The sequence below is a fragment of the Lutra lutra genome, chromosome 8, assembly GCF_902655055.1.
Source record: "Lutra lutra chromosome 8, mLutLut1.2, whole genome shotgun sequence".
Lineage (NCBI taxonomy): Eukaryota > Metazoa > Chordata > Mammalia > Carnivora > Mustelidae > Lutra > Lutra lutra.
This window is the reverse complement of record NC_062285.1, coordinates 132,698,236-132,720,763: the sequence shown is the minus strand read 5'-3', so window position 1 is coordinate 132,720,763 and position 22,528 is coordinate 132,698,236. Positions and strand designations below refer to the sequence as shown.

Here is a 22,528-nt window from a genome sequence, read left to right as displayed (position 1 = left end):
TGTGTGTGTGCAAGCATGCTTGTGAACCTGTGTGTGCATGTGTGTGCTCCACACACCTCCCTGATGTGTGTGTGTGCTCACATGTCCACATGCAAATGCATATGCCTTTGTGTGCGTTGTCTGTGCATGCGTGTGCTTGTCCATGTCTGTGTGCACACTCGTGCCTGTGTGCACATGTGTGTGTCAGGCCTTCTGGAACATTAGATGACTTCAAGTCTGCGCTCTGCAGGAGGGAGGGGGAGTAGAAAGCCCCCCAAAGCCCTTGACATCCGAGGGGTTGGCTTGCAGCACGGGTTCAGTACAAGCAACCCAAAGGCCTGGGGCTTATCATCGTGGATATTTTTGATGAGTCAAAAATGTCAGCATGGAACGTAGCTAGTAAATGAGCCTCACTGGCCACCCAGTGATAAATACGATTTCTTTCAGGAAAATGGCCCCAAAAGAACTCTGGTTGCCAGAGCTAATCATGAAAAGAGAGATGAAGACATCTGAAACATGTTATTGGCTCTTAGTGGATTAAAGAGCGGAGAGTGAGACTTGGCCCCGGCTTGGCTCTGTGGCTCCAGACCAGCCCACCATATGCTACTGTCAGCGAACATCAGGGAAAGTGACTCCCTGCCGGGCTGTGTGCTGGGGACGCCGCGGGCAAGGCTGCTGAGGCGTGTGTGCGAGACTGGCTTTCGCGTTGAGGACAAGTCGCTGACCACCCAAGACAACGGCATCACATTTCGGTTCTGCTCCTTCTTCGAGGGATGGTCTGTGCTGGAAACCACCACCCCGGGTGAGATTCTTCAAGATCTCTTGTCCTATCTCCCGCGCACGTCAAAAACACCGAGAGGGGTTGGGTGGTATCAAACTTATACAGGCATGGAAATTAGTAGTTTTAATATTTTAATGGCTCATCTATATTGAGAGCTGACAATAGGGCAGACGCGAAGCTGGGAGCTTTTATATGAAGTATAATTATATTAAGTAGAATGATGTGATTTCCCCCACCTCCAGGAAGCTCTTGCTGGTAAATGCTACAAATCCTCCAGAGGCAGCTAAGATTGTGACCTCCTCTGAGGAAACTCTCCCACCTGTGTCAGCGATTAGTTCCCTCAATCACGGTAACTGGCCCCGCCACATTCCCAAGGTCCCCTGAGGAACTTGTCAGTCCCTCCCCAGTCCCTGCATGGATCGGGGCACAGAGAGAACTCGGGTGTGTGGGGTGGACATTAAATGTCACACAGGCGACACCTGGGTGGCTCAGTCAGTTGGGTGTCTGCCTTCAGCTCAGGTTACGATCTCAGGGTCCTGGGATTGAGCCCCGTATCGGGCTCTGTGCTCAGTGCAGTCTGCTTCTCCCTCTCCTTCTGCTCCCCCTCTACCTCAAATAAATACATAAAATCTTTAAAAAAAAATAAAAAATAAAAGTCACACAGCCTTCTTCCTTTCCACTGTCTCTGGGGACTCCACTCCCCACCCCCTGGATGGCAGCCAGCACCGCTGCTCTCTCTCATTTTGAATGAAAATGGAGCGGGCTTTTCTACGCAGGGTTTAATTTCTTGCAAAAACACTGGCGAGCTGGGATGGGTCTCTGGGGGACTGGCCTCTGTCCCCAGCGGGCAGCACACCAGGATGCCGGTCGCCCCAGATGGCAGACTTCCTCGAGGCCCAGTTTGGTCCCGTCGGGCTCTGCCCTCTCCACCCCCTCCCTCCTCGGCTGTCCTCAGAGCCTCGCCGGGGCCCCTGACTCCAGCCCTTCCTGCTCTCCTTCTTCTGGATCTTTCTCAACAGCCTCCGGGCAAGCGCAAACCTCTCTGTCCTCGAAAATGTTGGTGACACTACCGACAGAGCCCCTGGAGCCACCCAGCTCCCTCGTTTTCGTGCCATGCTTCCTTTCCCCTTCACAGCCATGGGCATTTAGAAGGAAGGAGGGAAAGGCGCTGTTGCTGCGTGCGCACCATGGTCTCCCTCACCACGCGCTCTGCCCCTCCGGCGGGCTCCCTCCAGTGTCCTGTCCACCCTCTTCGGCCCCTTTCTTGGAAGCTTTTGGCAGCTGAGCCCATCTGCACCTTCTCAAAACTTCCTGTTCCCTTGGCTTCCACGGCCAACGCTCTAGTGTTCTGCGCCCCTCTCCTCTCTTTGGCTGTCTGTCCTCTCCTCTGCTTCCTCTTCTTCGTGCTTGGTCGGTCCTGTCGGTGCTCTCCCCACAATGACAGGAGCACAGATCTACGGAGGCTGACATCTCCCCCAGGATTCAGACCCTCACATCCTGCTGGGCAATTGCACTTGAAGGTCTGTGGGGGCCACGGATCCACGCCCTCAAATTCAGTTCATCTTCCCCTCCTGCTCCCCGCCCTTTTGCTTAGAGCTGCCATTTTGGTGACTGGCACCACCAGCCACCCAGCTGCCTAAATGTCAGCACCAACTCTCCACCCCATGCAACACCTCACAGCTGCTGGATCCCATGTCTGCCCCCCAAATATGGCCTCCCCCCACCATCCCACAGCATGTCTCCAAAGAGGCTCTTCTGTGGCAGCAGCTCCCTCCTGGACAACTGCAGCTGTCTCTTACCTGCTTCCCTTGCCTCCTGTCCTGCCCCCCAGCCCTCCCCTGCAGCCAGATTGGGTTTCCCAAATGGGTAGCTGATCATGTCTCTTCCATTCATCTACCCGCTCCCGATGTATTTATTAAAGACCTACTGTATGGTGGGCACTATGCTATGCTGTGCTTTAGTCCTGGGCAGTTCACATTCCAGGGGAAGAGACTAGTAGCCACATGTTATAGAGTCAAGGGGTGATAAGTTTACCCAGAAAGATAAACCAGGGAAGAGGATGGAGAGGGATGGATCAGGGGAATCTTAAGTAGAGAGGTCAGGAGAAGCTTCTTTGAGGACATGATATTTGCGAATGTAGTGGCCAAGTGAGCCAGTGGGGTCTGTAGAGGAAGCAATGTTTCAGACAGAGATAAGTCAGCTCAAAGGCCCTGTGGCAGCTGGGTATTTAGTAGGCTTTTGCCCTCTATGCTCCACCTGCATTGAGCTCTAGTCCCTTGTATACTCTGTTTAGAAACCTACTTCTAGCTTTTAATTTGTTAGTTTTAACTCCAGCATCATCTCCCCCAGAGAGATCAGTGCAGGTCCTCACCCCTGCTGGATTAGGAGGCCCTCCTCCGGGCTTCCACAGCCCCATCATACCATGTGACAAACTACCTTGCAATTGCTATTTATTTGGCTGCTTGTTCTTTGTGGAGCAGGGACTGCTTCTGATTCGTATCTATGCCCTGAGACCTGGACAGTGAAGAGCGTTTGGTAAATGTCTTAAATTTGTCTCACTGCCTAACCAACCTCTCCAAAGTCAGTGGCACAAAACAACAACCACTTTATTCTGCTCTCGGATCCTGTGATCATGAATTTGGCCAGAGCGCAGCGGGAATGGCTTATCTCTGTTCCATCATGTCCAGAAGATTCTAACGGCTGGGGCAGGAGCCACCTGGAGTCTCTGGCACCCACATGTCTGGCTTTCAGGGGGCGCTCAGCTAGGACGGCGCCAGGAGCACCTCCCACAGACAGCCTCCCCACGTGGATCGTGGATGGGACTCCTCACGGCATAGCGGCTGGGTCCTGAGAGCAAGACAGTGTTCTAAGAAAACCAGACGGAGCACATGGCCTTTCCTGAGCTGGCCTCGGAAGGCACAGAGTGTCCCTCTTGGCACACTCTGTGGATCGAAGCAGTCAGAAGTCCATCTAGGTTATGAGGAGGGGACATAGACCCCACCTTTCAGGAGGAGGTGCTTCGTGGAATTTGGGAACCACGTCTTAGAACCCTGCAGTGACCATGTGTAGACATACAGCTTGTCTCTGTAATCCCCACTGAGGTTCAGGAAGGAAGAAGCAAGAGGTACCAAGAAGCGATGTGTCCAAGTGGGCTCCCAGGAGGCACGCCGCCAGAGCTGCTGGGGCAGGGCTGGGGAGCGTGCCTGCCCCGGTGGGCTTGCCAGAGAACCTCCTGGCACAGAAGCCATGGTGGCTGGCACTTAGCACATGCCAGGCAGCCTTCTGAGAGTTTCACAAGTATTAATTCACTAACTCATTACAACCCAGTGAGATGGTGATGTGATGACTTCTCTCTTTTTTAAAATTTTATTTAGGTATTTGACAGAGAGAGAGAGCGAGAGCACAAGCAGGGGTAGCAGAAGAGGAGAAGCAGGCTCTCCACTGACTAGGGAGCCTGATGTGTTACTCGATCCCAGGACTCTGGGACCATGACCTGAGCCAAAGGGAGACGCTTAACTGACTGAGCCACCCAGGTGCCCATGATTACCTCTCTTACAAAAGAGGAAAGCGAGTCACAGAGAAGCTCGGTGTGGCAGACAAAGCCACGTTCACCATTCTTCATGCCATATGTGCGAGCCCTTTGCCGCGTGACTCCCCTGGAGTGGACAGTGCGATTCCTGACCCCGTGGAGTGTGGGCTGGTCATGTGACTTGCCTTGGCCAGTGGAACAGGAAGTGACCGTGTTTCCATCCCAGGCTGAGGCCCACCCTTTTGTGATCTGATGATCTGTCCTGAGAAATGCATTCCTGGGTGGTTTCGGGCTTCTTCAGCCCCGGGGGTCCCAAAACGGATGCACGAAACAGACTAGAACCCAACTGGAACCCTGGAGCCAGGGCCAGGACCAGAGGGATGTACATGTGGCAACTGTCTCTGGGGCAAAATTTAGAGAACTGCCAAAAAACTCGGGAATCAAGCCGAGTAATATTTTCATGTAAAATTTTAAAAATAAAAAGTAATGCGACAAATCGGCTGCTATAGACTGAGTGCTTGTGTCCCCCCAGATTCCCATGTTGAAACCTAACTCCCAGTGGGATGGTATCTGGAGCGGGGGGGCCTTGGGGGGTGATAAGGTCATGAGGGTAGAGCCTACATGAGTGGGATGAATACCCTTATAAAAAAAGACCCCAGAGAACTTCCTCATCCCTTCCACTGTGTGAGCGCACAGGAAGAAGACTGCCATCTATGAGCAAGTGGATTTCACCAGATCCGGGAGTTTCCAGCACCTTAACCTTGGGCTTCCCAGCCTCCAGAACTGTGAGAAATAAATTTTTGTTGTTTTTAAGTCTGTTTATGTTGCAGTATGGGAAAGCTGTTAATACTCAATTTATGGTATTGGTTATAGCAACCTGAATGGACAGAGACATTCACAATGAACAAAATAGCAACATTTCCCATAAGAACAGGACCCATATTGAAGCCCAGCCCAGCCCTGTGCAGAGTTCCTTTTCCTAGACGAGGCTAGAGTCCCTCCCTGGGTCCATTCTCCAGCCTCCTCCGCCTGGCAGATGGTCCTGGCCCTCTCCCCTTAATTTCTGTGGAAACGCTAATGAGACTGATCTCAGATTCCAAAGCCAGGTGCCAGACCGAAGGCATAAGTTTCAACATATCAGGCTAAGAACCAGCTACTTGATTCTCATACTTCTCACCTATGTCAAAGATATAAAGGACTTGGTCATGAAAGGGTCTTGGGGGAAAGGGACATTTCCAAGACCGCTATGGCAGGCTGTGGGAATGTCTGCTCCTCATTTTAAGTCTAGAGTGCTTGACGCATGTCCTTGTAGCTGAGGGCTCTGTGGACCACTGTCTGTCCTCTGCCTGATAAATCTAATGAGTGACAGACGATCTGAGATAGAGACCAGAGATCCTTCCTGAATTCAGAGCAGTTTATACTCTTAATGCTGGTCGGGGCCAAGGATGTGAGTTTCATATGGACCAGATGTGGGAAATCCACAAGAGAAAGCTGGCAATGCCTGAAGCCCCATCTAAGGGAGTTCACTGGAGGGGCAAGAGATCTCAGCACAGGAAACCAACAGGTACTAGAACATTCCTAGAGGCTGTGGAAGGACGTAGCAAGCAACCCGCATAAAGATGCACGGAACTACATCAAGCTGCCTGCAGGTGAGCCACTGCCTGGGATGGTGGGAAGGGGTTGGGAAAATCTACAAAATGCTTGTGATTTTAATGTCATTGTGAAACATCACCCATGCTCCAAGTGTGACATTTTCTTACTGTGACACCACAGTACCAGGCAACTAAGAACTTTCATGTCCCTCCCACCTCCTCCCCCGACCCCTACCAGACCCACCTCCCAAGGACCAAGGGCAGGGGAGAGAGAAACTGAAATTAGTTAAAAGGGAAGCCAGAGAGCAAGGAAAGGAGAACTTGTCCATCCTTCTCTTCCTCAGTTTCCACCTTTTTGTGCAAGCAGACCACAGCGGGGCGGAGGAGGGAAGGTCTTCCCTTTGCCCGAAGACTGAACTATCATCACATGGGCAAAGGATTTTAAGGGAGGTTACATCTGCCACCTGAAGAGCTTTTGGTACAGATGAGAAAAACCATGGGACAGTCCAAGTTTTGATCGAGGTGCAGGGGAAAATCAAGCCCAGATTCACTTTAAGAAAGCAGCGGCAGGGAAGTCAGGTTGTGCTCGGTGGCCCGAGGTCTGGACATAATGGGTGAGGGTGCCAGGAGGACTGTCAGCTGGCCAGCCAAATGGTCTCTCCCATTTCTCCTTGCAGAGGTGCCACTGGGCATGGGGCCACCGGGCAAGGAACTGTGTTTCCCAGCCCTTCTCGCCAGCGTGCATGGCCAGGGGAAGGGAGTAGAGGGGCCCGACTGCAGCATCCTCTGCAGTCTCTTCCCCTAGCCCCGCTGGCTGAACGGGAATGTGGTTCATGGGGTGAACATGGCTTTGACCTTGCAGATGGTGACATGGTCCTAGAGATGGGACGGCCCGAAACCTGGATGCCCACATGACCCGTGGAGCAGAGCCAGCCCCTGGTCTAGTGCACTCAGCTCAGACTTTGCCATGAAACAGCCATCATCATGGTCCTCTGTTGCCGTGGCTGGACCTTTTGCGATGAGCTATAGAGCATCTCACTCCCTGTGCACGACATCCGCTCCAGGTTACTGAACTACATTCAGATGTCTCTCCCTCCAGAGAGCAGCCCCTCAGGCAACTCAGTGATGAAAACTCTGGGGAGAAAACACGCTTGATGATCAGACATGGTTTCTAGCTCAGCTCTGCCCCCTCACCACTGTGCAACCTCAGACAAGTGGCTTCACCTCTCTGTGCCTCCGTTCCTGGTGTATAAAATAAAGGGGGAGTCATAATCCTTCCACACAGCTTTGCCACGAGGATCCAACAAGAGGCCCAGCATGGTGCTCAGTGCACCGTAAGTCTTCAACAAAGGCCACCCTCCTTCCCCACCTCTGTTCCCAGCAGCCTTTGCTACGGAGCCCCAGCTGGCCCCAGTAAGCCGTGACCCAGACTGAAGTTTTCCTTTTGCATAAGTGACAGGTTCAGGGAGGTGGAACAAAATAAGTACTTGGAGGGGCGCCTGGGTGGCTCAGTTGGTTAAGCAACTGCCTTCGGCTCAGGTCATGATCCTGGAGTCCTCGGATCGAGTCCCACATCGGGCTCCCAGCTCCATGGGGAGCCTGCTTCTCCCTCTGACTTCCCCTCTCATGCTCTCTCTCTGTCTCTCAAATAAATAAATTAAAAAAAAAAATAAGTACTTGGAGTTCGCAGCACAGAATTCTCTGAACTCAGATTCCCAGCGTGCCCGTGCTGGGGCCGGGAACTAAGACGGCTGTCTTGCACTTGTCTCTGAATGGTTTCACAGTGGGGGAATTTTCCTACCATCTGCTTCTACCCTCTGTCCCAGGGCTAAGCAGAGATCTGTGGGGCTAGTGTCCTCTGCTGCAGCCAGCCCCCCATGCCCAGTAACCCCATCCCAGGGAGAGCCTGAGGGATGAAAGGAGCCGGGGCCAGGCCCAGGCTGGAGCAAGCGTGTTCTGTTTAGTAACGAGCAGAATGTCATGGATTGTGTAATGGGAATATTAATTCCTCCTTGCAGAGAACATAGGGTTGCAAGGGGCTTCTTCGTATGTTGTCTGGTCCAAATGCCCTGTCCCCACCTCCCATGTAGAGATAAAGAAGCTCAAGTGTCTGGGAAAGGACATGACTTATTCAGAGTCCCCAGCAGGGGGAGGGAGTGGCAGAGAGGGCCAGGGCTTGGCCCACAGGGGAAGGCTTGCTCTGGTGAGCCCAGCTGCGTCCCCATGAGCCCTTCTAATGACACTGTGCTGGCCTGTGATACAGGGGACAGTGTCGCCTCCATGTCTCACGCTTACAAAGTCCAGGACTAGGAAAGCGTCAACGTGATTTGCCTCCTACAATTGCCCTCTCTGCCTAGTGTGGGCAAAGGATGGAAGGGGGGCTAGGCTCCCAGGTGGGCAGAATGGGGAGCTCTCCTCCTGCTCCCCCACGCCCCAGGCCCGCCTGGTTTCGCTTCTACCCTAGCCAGGCTCCCCTCACTTTGTGAATATCCGGACAGAGATCTCGCCCTCTGAACTGGGAGCCCGGTCACCTTACAGGCTTGTTGGCATTTCTTGATCAAAAACACAGACCATCGGGGTGCCTGGGTGGCTCAGTGGGTTAAAGCCTCTGCTTTCAGCTCAGGTCGTGATCCCAAGGTCCTGGGATGGAGCTCCACATCAGACTCTCTGCTCAGCAGGGAGCCTGCTTCCCTTCCTCTCTCTCTGCCTGCCTCTCTGCCTACCTGCGATCTCTGTCAAATAAATAAATAAACTCTTAAAAAAAAAAACACACACAGACCATCAATGCAAAAATCTTTCTCTCGCCCACACGAAGCTGAGACGGCCTCTGGTTTCGAATCCCCCATCTGCCATGGCACCAGCTTTGTGCCATCTGGGACAAGGAGGGGACAGCGGGGTGAACACGAGGAGTGGGTTTCTCGTGGAGCTGAAGGGGGGCAGGGCTGGAGACACCAAGGATAAAGCACACAGCAGGTGCAAGGCTGGTCCCCTCCTCTTCCCTCCACCCTAGGGGCAAGTTCGGGGGGCACAGGCTCAAGATCCTGTCCCTTGACCTCCACCCTCAGCCCCTCGCACACTCTGCTTCACTCCACACGAGGGCTCACTCTGCTCGTCCAGGGTTTACTAAATACTGTCCAGAAAGTTGTACATCAAGTCAACCATACAGACCTGGGCTCTGTCCTGACCTTGAGAACCAACTGTCCAGCTGAAAGTGCCCACTACTGACAGGTAACTCTTTACTGTGGGGCATGACCTGAACACAGGGGCGCTCTCTCTGCTCGATACTAGCAGGACCCCCCCACCCAAGGCTTGGTGATGCAAAAATGTTTCCAGACGACGCCAATCATTCCTGGGGGCCAAATCAATGGTCTCCAGGGCCCCACAGAACTCAGACCTATGGTGGCCCCAAAAAGCTAATGATCTGTGGGGTGGGGGGGAATTTCTCATCTGACCTCGCTACCCCTCCAGAGGGACACTGCCAACTCAGCACACACCTCCCAGAAGGCCTACAAGGGCAAGGGCCAAGAGAGGGGCACAACCTCCCGTTTTGGGGTGCCCCTCCTCCATCTATTCAAACTTGAAGACTGACTCAGTGCTTCCCCAAGGGCAGGTGTGATCCGGGGAGGCCAAAGCCAGCTTTGGTTGGAGGAAGAAGCAAACCTCTGGGAAGCAGAGAAAATTCACATGGTCAGGAACACAGCTTAGAAACAAACCCACTTTAATTGGTAGCGTACACAGAGATCTGGGGCAGCAGGGGGACATCATGGGGTGGGACCAGGCCACACACCTGTCCTGGCGATGGTACCCGGTCTGCTTAGAGGGTGCAGGCTGGGGCTGGGTGAGGGCATGGAAGCGGGGTGCCAGGGGAGAGGGATAGGGTATGGCAAGCTGGGATTGGGGCCCGTGTAGAACTCGGTGTTCACGTGTGTGTACACAGAATTTACAGGAACCCTCAAAGGACGATCTGGAGAAACGGTTAGGGAAAAGGCGCTCTGGTTTCTGAAGGGCCCCTCCCCCCACCCAGGGCTGAGGAAGCATGGGGGGGGTGTGCCCGATACCCAGACTTAGCCCCACTCCTGCCAGTCACAGACTTGCCGTGTGCGTTGGGACCAGAGAGACAGTCACCCTCTCTGGGCCTCAGAAAGAGTCACTAGATGATCACTAAGGTTCCTGGTAGGACTAAATCTCAATATTTTGAAGGAGATTAAGATACAAAATATATTTGTTAAGAGCTGAGGACAAGACAGCAAGACCTTTGGTCCACATGCTCAAATCCCACCACACCCGGTCCGCAGCAGTCCAGCGCTAGGCACAGGCTAGGGACCCTCAAGGAGCTTTCCCACCTACCTCTCCGGGCTCGGCTCCGGTTCCCAGCTGCTCCTGCACCCCCCATCCCCCCACCCCCAAACAGCACACAGGGCAAAGGGCAGTGGGGCGGCAGGGGTGGGCACAGGCCATGCGGGTGAAGGAAAGAGGCCAGGGTTGGGAAAGGGCCTGGCCTGGGAGGCATAAAGTGCACTGCTCACCCTCTTTGTTTCCTAGCACACAGTGGACCCAGCACCCAGCAGGTGCTCAATAAATGCTTAAGAAGCAAGCACAATAGGAGACAGCGTGGTTCGAGGCAGATCCCTGCCCTGACCGGGTGCTGCAGGGATGGGCTGAAGCGTACCACCTCCCCGTGTCTCACCCGCCTCCTCTGTGACACGGGGGAGGGAAGGGGGCTGGGGGGTGGGAGGAGGGCAGGAGAAGCAGCCCCAACCTGCCCGCCCCCACAGTGCAAGTGTAAACTGTGACGCTCATGACGGAGGGCAGTGTCTAGCCGGAGGCAGGACCCCGGAACCCTGTCTGGGATCAGGATCGGGGGAGGGAGGGGTCCCCAAGAGAGGCAGTGGGGTCCGGCCAGCGAGGCGGGGGCAGCTTTTACAGTACAAGGATTTCTGTTCCAACAGCTACGCACAACGGGAGGACAGCTAGAACTTCAAAGCACAACCAGCAGACAGAGGGGAGGAAACTGCGAGAGAGAGAGAGACAGACAGACAGACAGACAGACACGGCGGAGGCCAGCAGAGGCCAGGAAGTCCAGGGATGGGCGTGGTCCAGGGCATGGCCAAGCTCCTCTTCCTTCATACAGTCAGCGGCCACTGGCTCACCGTCAGGGACAACTGAGGGCCACCCCCAGGGTGGGGGTGGGAACAGCTAAGCCTGAGTCCTTGCTCTGGGGGGCTCGGTTCCACCCGGCTACGACTGTTCCAGGAGTCTCTCTCCGGGTAGGGAGTCTGGCCCCTCTGGCATCAGCATTTCTTACAGCCCTAAGGTTAGGGCGGCCCTGATTTGGGTGCTGGAAGCACAGGGGACCTCAGAAAAGCAGAATCAGAGGGGAAGTGGTGAAAAGGTAGGAGAACGTAGAAGTCAGAGACTGGGGTCGCCCATTCTGGTGCCAGAGGCCTTCGAACATGGCTGCCGTTGGGGGTCTCGTTGAGGGGGGACATGGACAGTAGGCTACCTCCTGGAAGGCACTGCCCTAGCCCCACCCCAGCGTCCCTCCCGGTCACTGGATGGTGCATTTGTCCCGCTCGCGGGCCTGGCCCTCCCGTAGGACCTTGGCCTTGATGTACTTGAGGTCACTGTTGACGCTAGGGCGGCGGGCAAAGGGTGAGACCATGCCGTAGGCGTCCATGTCCTTGACGCGGCGCATGCAGAAGGGCCGAGGGTGGAAGGCGTCGCCGTACTGCACAGAGATCTTGCGGTGCAAGGCCGGGCTCATCTCGTGGGGCAACTTGGCCATGCTGAAGAGCACATAGAACATCTCGTCCACGTTGGTGTTCTTCTTGGCCGACACCTCGAAGTAGGCGCAGTTCTCGTCCCCGGACACCAGCAGCTCGGCCTCAGTGGTGGGCACCTGCCGACACAGCTCACCGTGGTCGTTCTTATTGCCACAGATGACCATGGGCAGTTCCGCCGCCTCCTTGGTCTTGTTCTTCAGGCAGGATTTGACCTCCAGGATCTGCTTTTGGAGGCGCTTGACCTCGTCGAAGGATTCCCGGTTATCCAGGCTGAACACCAGGATGAAGACGTCACCTGTGGGGAGAGGGACACAGGTGGGGAGGCCGCCCCTTCCAGACACTGACTCAACCCTCCCGGCCAGTCCAAGGAGGAGTCGCTGTTCTCCCCATTTTCCAGAGCAGGAAGCCGAGGCCCAGAGGGGTCAAGCCCTTGTTCAAGGTCACACAGCAAACGTGTGGCTCAGCCTGGCTCAGACACAGTTAATTCCCCCAACACTGCCCAGCAGGGCTGGAGATGGAGTGAGTTGCTTGTGAATTTGTGCAGACTGTGTTAGAATAATAATAATAATAACAGTACAATTTTCACGACAGCAGGGGTCTTGCCCGACTTGTTCTGTGCACATCTCCCGGGGCCTGGAATCGTGCCTGACACATCGGAGGCACTCAGAGTGCCTAGGTTCACATCTGGCCCCTGCCACTTGCTGGCCACGCAGCCCGGGGTAGGCCAGGCCACCTCTCTAAACCTTAGTCTTTTCCATCCGTCCCACATGGATGAAATACATCATTTTATGCGGGTTTCCCTGGATAATGAATGGAGAGTGGCCCAGGCTCAGAGGTCTTACGTTTCGAGACACCAAAGGGAACAAGCCCCTGCGAGAACCAGCGTGGGCCGTGGGCTCCATCACACTTTTCTCCCAAAGCCCCTGTGAGGGGGATTTCTGCACCTTCCTGGTATAGGTGAGCAAAGAGAAGCTCAGAAAGGGCGAGCAACCCGCCTAAGCTCACACAGCATGAACGTGGCTAGGTCGAGATGTGGACCCGCTGCTGTCCTTACCTAGCCAGTGCCTGGCCCACAAGTGCTCTCTGCCTCTTGAATAAATCACGGATGAGTAAGTGAGTGCCAGCCTCCAAGACCCACACGGTCCCTGCTTCAACTCACCGCATCACTCAAGACAGGTCTTTGGGTCTGAAACGGGCCGCTCAGAGGGAGCGGGGGGCAGGGAGAGAGAGGCTGGGCGGTGCCCGTCCCAGTCTCTGGAGGATACCACTGGGATTACAGGCTCACGCTCAAACTGGCCTCAATACGTAAGAACCTGTGGGGAGATGTCCAAAATCCATTCCCCAAACAAGGAAACTGAGGCTCAGAGACTCATGCAACGTTCAGAACCATGATCTGGCCAACGGTGTGCCCTTCACCATGCGCTCCAGGGCAGAGGGAGACGGTGTCACCCATGACCTTGACTCCCAGCGCCCAGCGCCCGATGGGTGTCTGTAAAGCTGGGTGAATGGGCGGAATGGGATGGGAAGAATGGGGGTGGGGGCCCCTGAGAAAGGCACCTGCAAGGCGGCCCCAGCCTGGCCTGCCAACCCCATCCCGTTAGGCTAATCCTGGGCCCCTGAGGACTCGGCGGCCTTGACATATTCAGATGCAAGACCGCGATGCCAAGCTTCAGAGACAGCCTGGCTGGCAGCTGGAAAGAGAGCCGGCAGCACAATTAACGGCTTTCAGAATTTCCTGCGCACCAGCACCAGGTTGGAAAACGAGGCACGGGCTGGTGGGTGAAAAAAAAAAAAAAGCAGCAGACAGATGTGCTCCGAATCCTAAGTGCACGTTCAAAGGAGATGGACAAAAACCCTCCCGGTCACAACGATGATACAAACATAAAGGTCAGTGTGTTCGTGGGGGGTCCAGAAGCGTCCCCGCCAGACTAATGGAGTGGCCACCGCTGGGGAGGGGACAGGAGTCTGGCGTTGGGGACACAGGACAAGGGGGCTTCTTTAGCCTTCTCTGTGTTTACAGGAGGGTGCGTTTGCAAATCACTGGTGTAATTAAAAAATGAATTTTGGAAATACGCTCGTGGTCCTCCTCTACATCTGTCTCTCTCCTCCCTCTAATGTTAGCCTTATTTATATTAGTGGGCACCCAGTCCCCTCCCCAAGGCAAGGAAAGCAGACATCCCTGCACCCCCAGCAGGTGCTTGAATTGTCCCCACAGCCACACTTCGGGGGAAGCAAGCCGATGTCTGCCGTGCCGCTGGGGAGACTGAGACTCAGATCTCTGATCACACCTCGAAGCCACCAAGTGGCTCCAGGTCAACCCAGGGCTCCTTCCATCAGCACACAGCCTCTCCAAACTATGGGCTGGGTTGGACAGTCCACTAGGACAGCCTGCAGGAAGAAGCCATCTGCCCAGGGCGCTGAAGGAGGGGGCTTGGCTCGGGTGAGGGCGCAGGAGCGCAAACGGCATGCGTTTCTTGGTCCAAGAGCATCTCCGTTTGGGGGGTTATTTTAGTGATGGCTAGGGAGCACTTGCTCACTCCTTCCCTTCAGTGGGAGAAGCACGGCTCAGGCAAGGACTCTGCCTAGCCCCGAGCAGACACTCTATAAATGCTGGGTTAGTGTAAGACCCGTGTTTGCTGAGCACTTACTCTCTGTTCACCAAGCACTTCTGCTGTATGAACTCACTTACTTCTCACCGTGACCTTTGGGGTGGGCACTGACACCATGCTCTCACAGAGAGGAGGACCAAGCTGCTGACAGATAAAGTCACTTGCCCAGAGGTACGAAACCAGGAAGCAGCTGCCCCGGGCAGACCGGTTTCTGGCCCGCCCTCCTACAGCCACCACGGGGAAACTGCCTGGGTTAGGCAAAGGATGGCCCAGGCCCCCAACTCCATCCACCCCCTTAATCCCGGGCAATCTCTCTTCCCTCCCCGTCATTCCCAGCAGGGCCAAGAGACTACAGGACAGTTATGTGGTGGAGAAGAGCCAGACAGCCAGGGACCGCCTATGTTACCACCTGGACTAACTTAACCTCTCTGGGCCTCAATTTCCCCACTTGTAAAATGGAAGCAAAGTCCCATCTCCCAGGTTAGTTGTGAGGACGAAAGAAACCCACACGAGCTCTAAGAATGGGCTCAGGCACGCAGCTTGAGAAGCATTAGCTATTGCCACCACTGTTAACTGTGATTATTACTAAGTTACTGGCCTGGGCCGGGCTCCCACCTGCCCTTTGACTGACTGCTCCCCGGGGTCCGCCCTTACTGCTCTGAGGGACAGCAAAGGCCTGGTATGTCAAGAGAACTGAGGCCAGCAAACTGACCCTGGGCCCCAGGGCTCTGCAGGGCGACATCCAGCAAGAGGAAGGCGGGAGCCCCTCTCTGCTCCCCGGAGAGGACGACCCCTCTCCCCTGCACACCCACCTGCATCAGCGCCTGATCTGGAAGGCAGCCCTGCAGCACTCCATGCCAGCCAGCCGGTGTGGGATTTGGGCCCCAAATTTGGGATTTGGGCTTGGTCACCTGCTCCGGCAAGCGGCACCCACCCTCTCTGCCCCTCCCCACGCCCGGGGTGGGGCTGGCGGTGAGCAGATACGTGCACCCCCCCCCCAAGCCCCAGACACCCACCTGTGAGGATGGAGAGCCTGCGCATGGCAGGGAAGGGGTGGTTGCCGGACGTGTCCAGGATGTCCAGCTGGTACATGTCACCTCGGATGTTGTAGACCTTCCGGTGGAAGTCCTCGATGGTGGGTGTGTACTGGTCCTCGAAGCGGCCGTTGAGGAAGCGGGAGACGATGGAGCTCTTGCCCACCCGCGAGGCGCCCAGCACCACCATGCGGTACGAGTTCTTGGCGGGCACGCTGAGCGTGCAGTTCCCGCTGGACAAGGTCTTCATCATGGCTCGGGCCGGCGGCACGGAGCGGGGAGCCGACGCCAGGAGACCCTGCACCCGGCCCTGCAGCCTCTTGCTGGCCGCCTTGGTCTCCTCCGCGGGGCTCCTGTCTAGGTGTCCACTTTCTGTCTGTAAGACGGAGACATTAGACTGGGGCGTCTCTAGGGGGCCTGGCAGCCCTGCCCGTGCCTTCATTCACGCCCTCTCGGCCTCCTTCCTGCCCATCCACCCACCACACAGGGGCTCACCGCCCTGGCGTCCGTTCACCCCCTATTTATTCCGGCCCAGGACGGCTGGGGCCTGAATTTTCGCTTTACGCCAGCTCCCTGCTGCTCTCGGCCGGCCAGTCGCTGGCGTTCCCCGAGAGTCACTTGTCGTGTCTATGAAAGGGACTCTGCTCCCAGGACTGTCGCACAGGCTCAGGTCACAAAACGTTAACTCCTGCTAGAACCTGATCTTTCCCTGGCCCTTTGTTGGGGCCTTTCCCTGTTCTGGCCTCCCAGGAGCTGTGAGTCCAGGCCACGACCTGGGGAAGGCACTAGAGAGCCGTTTCTTAGGCCTGGGGTGGGGGGTGCTGTGGCCTTTGGGGCCTTCCCAGAAACAGGGAAAAAAGCAAGGTCCAGATCACGTCCTCCGCAGCCCAGGCCCAGAGGTTCCAGCCCCAGACCCTGGGAATTTGCTCACCTCCAGGAGATCCAGAGACCTGGATGTGGGTCAGAGAAATGACCCTGGGACAACTCGAGTCCCTCAAAGCTCCAAGGGTTTATGGTTCAGAGGCACACCCAAAACTTTCTATGGGGGATCCTCAGCCTCGTGGAAGAGACTGAAATGGGTCCCAGCTCCAAAGCCCAAATGGAGATAAATAGAGCCCCAGGGCCTCAACAGGCCCACCCCAAAGGCCAACCGCAGCCCTGCCACTCCCCTTCATTCCGTCAGCACCCACCAGAATCCACTCAGAACCCCTGAGCCCATCACTCTGTTGGAGCTCTGCTGAGATCTGCCTCCACTTCTTAGCTCGTGCTGGTCCCTCTGCCAGAACACCCTCTTCTCTTTATGCTTCAAGCCCTGGCTCACATACCACCTCCTCTCTGGAGGCTTCTCTGGCTCCCCAGCCCACCCCAGCAGGAATCCCTCCTCCCTCTAGAGAAGAGGAACTAGAAGTGGATACAGGCCTGCTGGATATCAGTCTTCTCTGCCCTCCGCCTGCCCTCTGCCCAGCCGCCACACACAGTTGTGCAGGCTGGTCACTGCACAAGGCACCCAGCTGAGTGGGAAAGCAGGGAATGTCTTCATGGAGTTCATCTGCCCAGAGAAGGCACCTCTTTTCAGGGTGCACTGGAAACTGTACAGGCCAGCTCCCACTGGTCGGCCCGCCGGGGTTCTCCAGCTCAGGGGCCTGGAATGCCTCATCCATTTACCCCAAGGCCCTCTCCGACGTCATAATATCCTCTGCTGTAAGGCTAAGAGACTGGAGGTGGAGGGACCTCTTGTGTGTGTCTTCTGGCATACGCCCTGTTCGGGGCATTCAGGCGTCTGCCCCGACTGGCGCCCTGTCCAACTGAGAGCCACAGTGCAGTAAACCGGCTCTCAGAATTACCTTTTTCAAAAGCTTTTATTGGTAGCATTTATCAACCTCCATGGCACACACATTCCCACCATGGCCAATTCCCAGCTACCAGGAGGACCTCGATGAATGAACTGCAAAGAGAGGCGCACATAAGCCCGCTCGGCACACCGCTGACCCTAAGCAAGCCTGGAGCCCTGACAACCACCACTCACCCAGCCCCTGCCGTGTTGGCCCTGTGCTAAGTACAGGAACAAAATCAGGGATTCTAAGCGGATTCTGGTGGGAGCTGACATTGACCTTGCAGTCAACGTATGCCAGAGTGTCCTGGGCGCCCTGATTAACGTGTACTCACTCGCTCCCTGCCCCGAGTAACCCCAGAAGGTAGGTGGTGTTCCCCCAGTTTATAGGAGGGGATACTGAGGCACAGAGAAGTTTAGTAACTGCTCATGGTCACACAGCCAGCAACCAGCAAAGGAGAGATCTGACCCCAGGCTGTCTGCCCCATGCACGGAGCATCCTTACCGCCTCCGCCTCCGTACAGGGAAGATATTATCTGCCTATTACAAATAAGCACCCTGATACTTAAACATCCCCATGACTGGCCTGTGTAGTTAATAAGGGAGCCAGGACAGTGACTCCAAGATAAAGATGCCCACCCCACCCCCTTCATGCCTGCAGCCATCTCTCAGTTTATCCCATAGGATCTCAGTGCCTTGTACCCAGCAAGGGCTGGATGAACAATCCAGGAATGAATGAAGCAAGACGGTTTGCCTTTGGCGCTCTCCTGCAGCTTCCTTCTAAGGCCTTGTCCCTCCTCCCCCGCCCCGCCTGGCTGGCCCAGGTGCTGTGCTGAGGGTCTCTGTGCCCTGGACACACCTGTGGGTGCACAGTTGGGGGTGGGGAGCTGAAGGCTTCTCAGCAAGGCAGCCTGGGCCTTCAGCGGAGACGGGAGGGAAAGAGTCCCCATGCCACGACAGACCCCTCCCCATCCCCCTGCAGGGAGCTTGATTCTGCTGTGATCACCTCTGTCTAGACTGAGAGGGAAGGAGGCCGGCAGCCCCTAGGGACCCAGGGACCATGCTAGTCCCCATCATCGCCTGCCCGGCTTCTAGCCCAGGGTTCCTGGTAAAGACGTGCTTCTATCAGTGGCTGAAGGAGCCTGAGGAAGGAAGAGAGGAGACAGGGCGTCAGAAGGAGGCAAAGGCGGGGCGGGGGAGGGGGAGAGAGAGGGGGGAGTGGCTTTCCTCTCTGGGAGACTGTGAGTCTTCACAAGGCCCCAGGCACGTGGGGCTGTGTGTGGCACCCAGACACCTGGACGCCAGCTGACGGCTTCTGTGAGCCCCACCTCCTGTCCCCACATCCTCCTTCCCTCTCCTCCCCCAGAGGCCGCACTGTGGGCTGCTGTGGGCACAGCTGCTTTCCCCTGCTGCCCGCTCTCCCCTCTCCATCCTCAGCCGGGCTGACCCCACACAGCGAGGAGCAGAGAGGGGCCCTTTGAAAACGTAGAGCCTAACCCTGGAGGCTCAGAGAGTGGCTAATGGGGACCCCTCACAGCATAAGAACCCTAAGGGGAGCTCTGTGACTCTCAGCTGACCCCACCCCAAGCCACTCCCAGGGGCCCTGGGAGGCAGAAAGTCCCAGAGCCGAGATGGAGTGGGGCGGAGGGGAGAGAAGAGCCTAGCCAGACAGGTTTCTGTCACACCGGATGCTTCGCGTACCTTGTTCCAGGGACCTCCCGATTGTCCCGTGAAGAACAGACCACCATCCACCCACTGGACTGGTGGGGACCCTGGGGATCCGTGTGGCTGAGTCACTTGCCCCAGCTCACTCGGATCACTGGCCAGGCCAGGATGAGAATTAGGCTGCTGGGCTTGAAAGCCTGGGCTCTTACCTCCATAAAAACCCACCCCCTGGCCAAAACCCGTCTTTTTCCAAACAGCGCCTGACTCTGAAGCTTCAGCTGGCGTCAGGCAGAGGAATGACCCCTGAGGCCCTATTAGATTGTTGTTCCCTCTCTCTTCCCACAGGTGGCTGGGGACAGGCACGCTGCCTAGGACTCACCCCAAACCCTGCCCAGTCGGCTCCCAGCAAATGCATCTATGGGTTCACCCCCTTCTTCACCCTCAAGCCCCTCACCTAGGGTCTGCCTGGGAGATGGAGGGGATCAGAGGGACAAGGACATCAAGACAAGAGTCTTGACATGTCCTTCTCCCTGTGAGTCCCCAGAGCTGGCTGCATTGCACCAGCCCCCCCCCCCCAACTCCCTCCCACACACCTCAAGCCTCCTCCATTAGCACACATCCCAGCCCCTCTAGACATACGTGTTATTCACTGACTTCCATCCTCACACCAAGAGGCGTCCTGGGGGGCTTGGCCAAGACAGCCTGGCTACCCTTGGCAGATCAGGATGGTAAGAAGTGGGCAGCCATCGGTCTCTCAGAGACCAGCCCTGCTTCTCACCAGCTCAGTACCCTTGGGCAGATGGGTTGGCCTGGTGGGGACGGTCATTGACCAAATGGCGACTGTGGAAACAAACCTGTAGGGTGGCCCGGATTATGCAGCCAGAAGTCAAGAGGCTAATACAGCTCCTGGCACATAGCAAGTGGGTTCCTTTGGTGCATCTCCTCCTGGCATTCAAGGGTCCCCCTGGAACAGCCAGGGGTGGTGGGACTGGAGTGCAGGCAGAGGTCTTGGGGGGGGGGGGAATCTGTTTTGTCACTGTGACACCAGGGTAAGCCTGAATCACGGGCTCCCGAACTCACTGCCCCATCCCAGCCTGGCCTCCTACCTGCTGTGAATTCGTCATCCTCCCAGGCCAGGAGGGAAAGGGAGGAGAGGTCAGAAGGAGCCCACCAGAGGGACTTGGAGGCCCTCCAGGCCAGCTGAAGACAGGAAATATTTCCGGGGGAAAGAATCACCCAGAAAACTCACTCCCTGCACCAACCCTCCAAAAAGCTCGAGGAACACTGGACAGGAAGGTGCTCCGTGATCTTTCCTCCTCCGAGCCTGTGTCCTCATATTTAAATGGCTATTGCCCTAGGTCCCTGAAATGGAAAGCTCCTAGGAACACATCTAGCACAGAGTAGAAGCTCCATACGTCCTTCCCACCTGGGATAAGGAAAGGGCCTAGCACTCAGCCTGACACATAGTAGGTGCTCAACTAGGATCATTTTCTAGAGATACATAAAGTTGCCTATGATCCCATCACATAATAGATGCTCAATCAGCTTAACTTTCCCTAGTCACCTAATGCTTCCTCTAGTCTTCCTCCCACAAGACTCAAACCCTTCTTCCTGGCTTCCCCCACATCAGCCAGCTCCCCAGTTCTGATGGGGTGTCTCTCTCCTACCTGAGAATGGTGCGCTGGGCCTCTGGCACAGCTTGGAGGGCTGCCTGGAAGCGCCTGGAGGTGCGGGGAACCGCTGGCCTCTCCGGTGGCCGCCGTCGCTGCCGCTGCCGCTGCCGCCGAGGCTTCCAGAGTCTGCAGCGGCTCCTGGGTCACTGCTCCGGGCTCCTCCTCTGCGCGGCTCCGGGCGCCGGGCTGGGCGCGGCCGGGCGAGGGGACATGGGGAGCCGGTGCTCCATGGGTGGGTTCTGAGGGCTCGGAGGGGCCTGGGCGCCGGGCGGGCTCGGGCTCGCCGCCACCGGCCCTGCCCTGCCCCGACCCGGGGGACTCCTGCTGAGCCAGGTGCCCGGAGGCGCGGGGACGTCCGATCCCGGGGTCCCCGCCTTGGTCTCCGCGGGTGGGGGAGGGCAGTAGGGGAGACTCCGGGCTTTAAGAGGGTCCTTAGAGACTCCTGGAGGGTCCTTTGGAGGTGCCTGGGGAGTGCGTGCGTGTGTGCGCGTCCCAAGAGGGCAAACCTACGCTGGCCGCCTATGCCACCTTCTCCGCCCGCGCCAAAGAGGGTCGCTCGGGGTGGGGGTGCTGCCCTGCTCGCCGCGGCCTCCTCTTCTGCCTGCAGCTCTGCAGCTCTCCCCGCGCCAGAGGGACGGCTCCTCTCTCCCTGCGAGGCGACGCCAGCAGCTGGAGGAGGAGCAGGGCGCTCAGCTCCGCGCGCGTGTGGGAGGGGGCCTTGAACGCCGCCCCAAGGTTTCGCACGTAGCTCCGAGTTAGCCTTAAACCCGCTCCTCCTCCCACTTCGCCTCCTCTGGCCCGCGGTGGGGGCGAACTTTCTGCGGGCCCAAGCTCCTCCCTCCCTCCCTCTCCTGGAGGCGAACGCCCCTCTTTCCCGCAAGGCGAGGTCAACGGTCCCTCGGGAAAGCAATCGCAGCCGGGGCGCCAGTTGGCGAGCCCAGCAGCAGAAGCCCACCTCAGGCCTGGGCGCTCTCCGCCGCGCCTGCGAGCGTCGGTCCCTGGGCCCTTCGCTCAGCGCCCGTCCGCCCCCTTCGTGGCTCGAGAGCAGCGGGTCCCGCCGCCCAGCGCCGGCCTCGGCCTGCCGGAGCGCGCTCGCCCGCCTTGCCCGGCGCCCCGCCCCCGGCACTGGGCTCGGCCAATGGGCAGTGGGTCCTGCGGCCCGGCCCCGCCCCGCCCGCCCAGTCCGCCTTGCCCGCGGCCGCCCGGGCGCCGCAGTCCGGCGTTCCGCGTGCCCGGGCGCGTGGGGCCGGGGCGACTAGTGGGGCGGCTGGGGGCGACTAGTGGGGCGGCTGGGGGCGCACACTGTGACCGGAAGGCGGCACCGGCCTCGGAGGCTGACGTCTGCACGCGCATTCGCACGCACACCGCGCCGACCGCTGGTGACCCGCGAGGGTCCCGCAGCCAGTCGCCCGAGGTCCCCAGCCCGCGTGCCCGGGCTCCCGCGCCCTCCTCTGTGGCGGAAATGCCCAGGTGCCCTGCCGGTGTCCGTCCGGCCCGCCCCCAAGATCTCGGGCCCGCGAGACTCTGCGGGATGGCGCGTGGACCCCGCACGTGCCGCCCGGAGGAGCTGCGGAGTCACCTTAGCCTCTCGCGCTTCTGAGTGGAGGTCTTGGAGAGCACTGTAGAGAGAGCCCTGCTGGCAACGAGTCGGAAGCATTCACCTCCATTCTCCCCGCTTAGAACTAGGGCAGACATCAGTGGTTCCTATTATTCCATATCTAGACACCCTTCATTACTTAGTATTTTCTTAAGTCCAAGACCCACTCTCCCCCCAACACATTTTTTAGAGGATTGTTATGTCACTGCCTTAAATGGGAAGCCAGTATCACTTGCCATAAATAGAAGGTAAGAGTAAAAATAAACACAATGAAAACAAACCAAGGTTATTAAATTCTAGTTGGAAACTTGCATGCTTGAGATGTGCCCTCAGTGAAAGAAGGGAGATTGGCAAAGTTTGGAGAGGTGTCAAAGATCTATTAGCACCCATCAGAGACTTCTTCCTTCATGCTTTCAGGAGGCTGAAAAGAGAATGTTCTCACTGTGATGTGGTGA

General features: G+C 57.0%; 1 protein-coding gene across 6 annotated transcripts; it reads right to left on the bottom strand.

Annotated features, from left to right (window-relative positions):
- Window positions 1-9,582: 9,582 nt before the first annotated feature.
- On the bottom strand, window positions 9,583-21,552 carry RASD2 (RASD family member 2). Of its 6 annotated transcripts, XM_047743004.1 has the most exons (5): window positions 21,432-21,552; window positions 20,471-21,145; window positions 18,145-18,280; window positions 15,290-15,683; window positions 9,583-11,959 (listed from the first exon to the last, which is right to left on the bottom strand). In XM_047743004.1, the coding sequence occupies exons 4-5, from the start codon at window positions 15,558-15,560 to the stop codon at window positions 11,430-11,432; spliced, it is 801 nt and encodes a 266-aa protein (XP_047598960.1). In that variant the 5' UTR covers window positions 15,561-15,683; window positions 18,145-18,280; window positions 20,471-21,145; window positions 21,432-21,552; the 3' UTR covers window positions 9,583-11,429. The 6 variants fall into 6 exon arrangements, with proteins under 6 accessions (XP_047598960.1, XP_047598959.1, XP_047598961.1 ...); XM_047743003.1 differs by lacking the exon at window positions 18,145-18,280; XM_047743005.1 differs by lacking the exons at window positions 18,145-18,280; window positions 20,471-21,145.
- Between the last annotated feature and the right edge of the window lie 976 nt (window positions 21,553-22,528).

What these genes read in the sequence shown, in the direction of transcription:
- RASD2 (XM_047743002.1), bottom strand. Translation starts at nt 15,749, where the DNA reads ATGAAGGCACGGGCAGGGCTGCCAGGCCCCCTAGAGACGCCCCAGTCT. An exon ending in CAGGCTCTCCATCCTCACAG is followed by an intron (nt 11,960 to 15,289) that starts GTGGGTGTCTGG and finishes CTCTCCCCACAG; the next exon opens with GTGACGTCTTCATCCTGGTG.